At 35.4% G+C, this 7727-nt stretch overlaps 1 protein-coding gene across 1 annotated transcript; it reads right to left on the minus strand.

Moving 5' to 3' along the window:
* Positions 1 to 2694: 2694 nt before the first annotated feature.
* Positions 2695 to 6392, minus strand: LOC117120866 (muscle M-line assembly protein unc-89-like). Its single transcript, XM_033265962.1, has one exon. It carries the CDS (start codon positions 5558 to 5560, stop codon positions 4007 to 4009), a length of 1554 nt encoding a protein of 517 aa, XP_033121853.1. The 5' UTR covers positions 5561 to 6392; the 3' UTR covers positions 2695 to 4006.
* Positions 6393 to 7727: the final 1335 nt, after the last annotated feature.

A 7727-nucleotide genomic window follows, 5' to 3' on the forward strand; every position in this document is an offset into this window, starting at 1 on the left:
CGCTCCTTGTGAGCTGTAGACGACGTGACGCCGTCTGTTGATTGTCGGTGGCAGTATGAACGGATCGTCATTAAAAACGATTCGTTGCGCGCGCGTCGTCGCGTTGCGTTCTTTATAGAATCGTGTCGGCCGACGACTGTGTTGCGCAGCTTAAGTCGCATTAAGAGTTAGGAAGTGAAATTGAACCCAGGACTCTGGAATCGGAAGGCAATTATCTTAACCACCAGCTATTAAAATCCACTACACTTTTAATAATTGTTTACAAAAACAATGGATCAGCGACTATCACCATTCTCTATTTAAAGCCGTGGAACAGAAGTCATTTTTGTCATTCCCTTGATAATGGTCAGAGTAATCTCACTGAAAAAAACGACCAGTGGTTTTACCTCTAAAAAAAACATATTCTTACATATGGTGTACCGAAAGCATCATTATCTATTTTTGAAACTCGCTATGAAAACATCTCAAGATATAATGAATTCTACTCTGATTTACTTATCTGTAATTGGTCCCGCCTGGCTTTGTCATCTCCCCTGAAAAGTATATATAATAGTTTTATTCCGGCAAAGCTTTAAGTAGAGAATCAGTAGGCCTACCTTATTATTCGTAACTGGATGATTAATTCATTAGTCAATTATACGGTAGGTCAATATGATAAGTTTAATATGATAAAAAATCACACGCCTTTTCATTAAAGAAAAACGTGTGTATGCGCTTCTACGATGGAAATGATATAATTAGATTAATCAATCAATATAAAAAGGGGCGCATAGCACAAATAAAAATTGTTAGTGAAGCATTTAAATTTTACTCTTCTGAAATCAACAAAATTTGCAAAAATAAAATCTGTAGTTAAAAAAATATTACATAATAAATTGTAAGGTACGGTTTATTATGCTAAATAATAAAAATGTAACGAACGGTTTATTATTTTAACATAATAAACCGTACCTTACAATTTGACGTTATGCGGAACATTTTTTTATTATACAGCTTTGGAATTTTTTTTTGTACTAAATTTAATGAGGGCGCTACATCAAATTTAGTATGGCAGACAGCATAAGTAGGTTATGATAGTTATCATTTTGTATGTCTGCATTCGATAATAATATACCTAATATAGTATTATATTATAATTATAAATTATAAAACATTATCATAGGCTAATCAAATATCAATTATTTTTATCCTATTGAGCCCCAACAATACATAGGCCTAGTTTTAAAGCCTAAAACATAATTTGTATTACAAACGTGTGCGCAAAGATTTAATTAGATTTCAGATACAACATACCAAAAAAATGAAGAATATGTAATGTGATGACAACTAAAATTGATATGAAACTATCAAAAACGACTGTAAAATACTGTACTTTTATCTTGAGTGAATAAAAAAATTATTTGCATTTTTAAAAGTAAACAGGAAACGGAGTAGACTTTTAGAACACTATCGGTATTTTATTTAAACATGAATATTTCGGCCTGACCCCCAGGTGCTCCTCAGCATGACTGAGGAGGATCCGAGGTCAGGTCAAAATATTAATGTTTAAATAAAATAGTGTTCTAAAAGTCTACTCCGTTTCCTGTTTTCTTTCTATATTATTCATATATATGAACACAGGTGCATCCCTCTTCATTTTTCTATATACACACACACACACACACTATAGCATTGTTGTCTTTCAGTATTTTGCCTTTTAACCTAGACACTTTTTACATACAACTGAAATAAGGGAACTTTTCGTTGATGAGATATGGTTGATGACATCATTATATATATATATATATACTATATAATACATATATACATACCGTATATACATACACGTATGTATATATGTGTGTATATATGTATATATATAGATGTATTTAGACATATTTATATATATATACATATATATATACACTAGCTATTTACTTACGTTTATTTCTTATTAGATGTTGCTTATCAAATTTGTATCTCTAACGAAAAACAAGCCATTGTTTCCCACAGCATTGGTTTTTTTTCAGTATTTTACATTTTAACCCAGACACTTCTTATATACAACTGAAATAAAAAAACTTTTCGTTGAGAAACGGTATATTATACACCCTTGACAGCGAGAGCTCACAAGTTCGAATCCCTCCGGATGTATTCTTTCATTTCAAGCGCTATGAGCGTCATTTTTGGCGGATACCGGCGCTATATAAATGTTCTATTCTATTCTATTCTATTCTATTAATAAGGATGCATTTTATTAATGAGCTCTATTCGTTAATATATAATAATGTGGTCATCTCTGAGTTTTCGTATAAATATTTTATTTAGTTTATTTATGTGCTGCCAATGTAAATGTTTCATCGACAGCTCCGAAACATGAACTGGTCAAGTTCAAACATATCTAAATATGGAAATAAAAGTTTCAGTTTGACTGGAATTATGCTTGTCACAATGTCTTCCTAATAATGTTGAAGCTAGACACACGTGTTCTGCAAAACGCTACGTTCCTTCAAACATTATTTCCTAACTCAATTTCCTTCAGAAGATGCAACATTAATGTTTTTCAGAATTTTATGTTCATATCAAAGTTTCATGAATAACAAATAAGCAAATTATATAATGCATTCACGTGCTCATAAACATTAATTAACGTCTTCAAGCTGATTTTTTTTTTCAAGAAGAATGCTAGCGGTCATCTGAAGTCATAGTCAATCATTATTAAGTTTTAGCATTTAATTAAAAACAAATAAAACACTTGTAGTTAGTTGCAGTACAATACCTATGTATTGTTTAATCAACTTAAAGTTAACAGCTAATTTGAACACATTTAAGTTATCTGCGTGTATCACTGACATCAATCGTAGTGTACATGTAATATATTTTTGGGTCATGTCGAAATCATATAATCATACCGCGGGTCAGTTCAATGCTATATTTCGATGTTATAATTCAGCAGTGAATCATCTGAGGTCCATTTTAAAAGAAGAAAGCAGCAGGTCAAAGATGTTATAACGTTGGAATCGCATATGCAAGTGTTTCTCTAAGTTTAAGTGTTTATATCTAAGTTTACCAATGTTTGAGTATGTAATATTGCTATGCATGTCAGTAATTTAAGCTGTTGTAATAACATCCAGATACTTTTAAACATTAAAAAATGTAGCCACAATTATTTGTATTTTAAGAAACATTCGTTTATAAATATTGCAAGGTTAGGGATGTATATTTAATGCGTAGAAGATGTGGTTCATAGTGTGTGTATTAAAATATAAACCTGTAAGTCCACACCTCGAACGCTTTGAGACCATTTCGGTATTAAGTGCCATACAAATCTAACTACATTACATTACAATATACAATTATTGATCACTAAAATGTCAACATATCTCGTTGCATCTAACCCGAATAATAGGTTAATTATGCTAATAATAAATACTAAAAATGCATCATCGTCTTTGTAAAAGTTACTGTTATCTCTGCAAATTACTATAATACATTACTTAATAACTATAAATACATTTTAATCTGTTGACAAGTGCACACAATGAATTAATACAATAGTAAACAAAAACGTGGTTCTTTATGCTGCATATTGTTAAACATCTAATAGAACTAGGAATACAAAACTGTGTCTGTAGACTAGTGTCACCCGGATAGTTTGCCTACATAAATTTGGTCCCCGAGCAGAAATTCATAATGAATTCAACCCTGCGGAAGTCGAATCTTCTGAATACACTTAGCAAATACTTAGTCCGCATTATGCTAGGATTTACTAGGGACTTCTCTTTAAACAGGGAACATACAGCAGCCAAAATCCCTGTGACACTGGCCTTAAAACCCCCTGCACGCTGGAATTAAATAGTTGGTTGGTCTATGTAACTGTAGTTCATTAGTGTAGCACGTAAATGAACGAGAGGTCTATTCTATACTAACTTCTGTTAAAACAGTCAAAATTTTATCTCGCTCGCCAGTACTTTTATTAGTATTATAGACCTTCGCCTAGTGTTCTTTGGAATTGATAATACACGCCTCATTTTCTAGATTGACGCCTTAATCCTTCATTATTTAAAATATATAATGGATTTGTATGCATTACGTGCTGATGTTTGTTTGATTCTACTTCTGGAGGCTCTGGCTTCTTACTTTTCTTTGGCTCTAGTCTTTGCGAACGTCTGAGAAGGCAGATCACAAGCGAAATAAGTAAAAAGATACATCCTCCGACAGTTACAAGAATAACTGTCACGGCGCCGACAACGTCATCTTTTTTTAACTGTGAATCATCACCTAGAGGAGGTGAGGCCAGAACTATTGTCCGTTTTTTTAGTTCAGTAGTCATGGCATCTTTTGATGTTTTCTCTGTTGAAGATTTAACATCACGCACACTGCTTGTGAAAATGTAGTTTACTGCAGTAGTTGAGACATTTTGATTAACGTGTTTTGTTGTGCGTCCCCTTTGCGCTTTGGTTGTGCGTGCAGTTGGTAATGTTTCAACTGAGGTAATTGGTTCATTCATAATTGAGTCAAAAGACGATGTCATATTTGCTGGTGCTGTTATTTCTGTTGTATAACCTAACCTTGTTTGAGGTTTCACTGTCGAATGCACCTTTGATGCTGTCTCGATTCCTTGCAGAGACAGTACCAACGTGGACCGACCTGCCAATCCAGATGGTGTTCTAGCAATACAAGTCACATTTCTGCCGTCATCGCTTCTTTGCGACTGAGGGATAATCAGTATATTTTCGTTGGTACCAACAACAAAATATTGAGTGTTACCAGTGACGCCTGTGATCTGTTTACCATCAACAAACCACTGCAATTCATTGTACGATGGTACAGCATTCTGTACATTGCATGTTAACGTAATTGAATCACCGACTGTAGGCTCTGGATTCATAGATGTTATAAAAACCACTGGGAGTATAATCATCGGCGTTACAGAACAGAATCTAGGCTGAAAAAGAGCTTTCCCTGAGGCTTTACAAACAAACTCTACTCCATTATCCTCCGCTACAAGTTCCAATACAACAAATGCAGCATTTATATCCGAAGATAATATAGAACCGTTACGTCTCCAAGTTAGCTCCGTCGGAGGACTGCTACCTATGGATACGCAGGCTACACTCACTGTGTCTCCCGGCTGGGGATTAGGATTCTCCGTACTAAGAGTACATCTTGGATAAAAATCATGAGGTGGGATTAGAACTGTCAGGTTAGCTTCACGAAAAACAAAAACACTTCCGTCGTTATCCACTAATTGAAATCCACAGCGATACATTCCGTCATCAGGTGCATCGACGTTTGATATCATGAGGTTGTATTGTCCCAACTCGTGATTCCCTCCAATCGCAAACCGATTATCTTCAACAGCAGAAAGTATCTTATCGTCCGAACTCAAAAACATATTCGAGCTAACATGCTGCCAGAACACAAAATTACCAGGGCCCTTGTCGTCAACTGCGCACTCGAGGACGACCATATCTCCTTGGAACACACTGGCTGACTGAGGCCCATACCTAAAACTTATACCCAGGGCTATACTAGCCTGGTACAGTAGAATCCAAACGGTTTTCATGCTAACCATCATCACTTGCTTCAGTTGTTATGAATCTTAGATTTCTACACAAATGAATATAAGTGTCCTGTTACACATAATTCGTGAAAAGTCCAACAATGACAATAAAGCCTTTAAGTACTGAAAAATGTCGCAACGACACAAAAATGCCAAAATTCATATGCTAATTAAAGCCGTAGAAAACCGGGTGATTGTTATGAGGATTTTATTAAATTAAGGTAGACAAAGATATATTACTGTAGGTGAGATTCAGTTTCAATCCCACAAACCATCGTCCATAATTACTTTATTGAGACTGACTTTCTTGAATAAGTAAGTGAAAACAACATTTGATTCATTACGTTTTTTACGTAGAAACATCCAGTCTCAGTATGGATTAAGGTTAATTATTATCGGTTATGAATGCATTGTGTTGTGATAATGCCAGGTGTGCGGCTATTCACGTAAAGTTCGTTCGTAAGTCAATATGGACTGAAGTAGTTGCTAGCTTTGGAAGAATGGACGGTCAGTTAAGGTTAACGGATCTGAAGTATACGCTATGCCTAGTGTTCAAACTCGACAGAAAAGAAAATTAACAAATCTCAAAAAAAGTAACAAAAATAACAATATCAGCTAACTGCAACTAACGATTTTTTACTATAATAGTAATGTCATAATTAATAATGATCATATTAATGATGGAGAATTTTTGTTCCGTCCGAAATTTTGATTCAACGTGTTTGGTTTTATCAATTTATCAACTCATTCTAAATGAACCACCTCACAAAATATTGTTGAAATAAAATAAAATAAAATTGTCATCTTATAGCATAATAAGTAAATTCAGTGAAGAGTAAGGTGAATTACATCAAATACGGTACTAAATAGAATATTATGGTCTTCATACGTGTGTTTCGTATGCGTATTATGTCAATGATTCTCAGTGAGAGCCTAGTTAGGCATGTCTGTGTTTAAAGAAATAAGGTTACTGACGGAGCGCTTCCAAAATGGGCAAAATCGGATATTTGGAAGAGAAAATGTCAAAACGTTTGAAGAACACAAGTTAAATGTCCTGTTTTTAGTATGGTCAATTGCTGTCATTGCTATTCTAAGTAGATAAACTCTAGCACTTTGGAGTAGCCTCTACAAAAACAATGTCTGTTGAGTACTCAGAAATCAGGAATCTAGTTTAGATATAGCTTGGAAGATGTTTGCCTTTTAATTCCTCAGTAGGTTCAATTCCGGTCACGACTAAAACGGCTCCACCAGCAACTACTACATAAGCCGCACAATTTATTTTATTTTTATATGTCTTGCTTTGTTCTGACACTGTCTCTGGTTCTCGTTGGCCTAAGCCTGGCACTCACTGCGTCGTACGACCGTCGCAGAAGTAACCACCTCTGCTTCCGGCGAGTGATAGACGACCCATTGCCGTCTGCTGATTGTCAATAGGCATTTTTCGTTTTGACTACGCGGCCAGTCTACTACGAACTAATGGACCGTGACGGCAACGCCAAGACACTGTTCGCGTACTACACCAAGAGCTGTTTTCGTTTTTTTAAGGCGACTACGACGACGTAGGACACGTACGTAGGCCGGAGCGGAGTTATTCGACCATTGTTTTATTACCAGAGAACAATGTTCCCTTGTTTTATATTTGAAAAAGGAAATGTGAAAAAAACTTTAGTCAAATACTGTATACAAAATAAAAAGTTTCCAGAAAACACTGAGTGACCTTTCGCTGTTGGCTGGGATCTACCTGGCTAGGCCTAGCCTAGCCTAGGTGTCAAAAGAGTCGTTAACCGGGAGAAGAGGGGTGTCAGGCCTGCTCAGGCAATTTGCCAAATGCAACGATGATGTACAAATAAATAACAGTTTTAAACAGAGGTATAGCAAGGCTTGATCCACGATATCAAGGGCGGATGCCCTAGCTAGCGGCACGAGAATGTGTTTTCTCACCCGATGATCACCCTGACAATAGGCTAGCCTAGGCCTAAGCCTAAGGCCCTTTTTTCACTACATCCCCTGATTTACCTAATTTTATGGTGACTATTCATTCCTCACATTTATTTCATGTGTATAAATAGGCCTTCATAAAACATTTAATTACTCACTTGTTTTAATAATTAATTCATTATTAAACGAACAATGCTCGATCGCGGATGCGATGAAAATTGCAACCCCAACAAAAAAGTTACCA

Source organism: Anneissia japonica, unplaced genomic scaffold (assembly GCF_011630105.1).
Source record: "Anneissia japonica isolate Jap-2015-1 unplaced genomic scaffold, ASM1163010v1 scaffold287965_len1858130_cov191, whole genome shotgun sequence".
Taxonomy (NCBI): Eukaryota; Metazoa; Echinodermata; class Crinoidea; order Comatulida; family Comatulidae; genus Anneissia; species Anneissia japonica.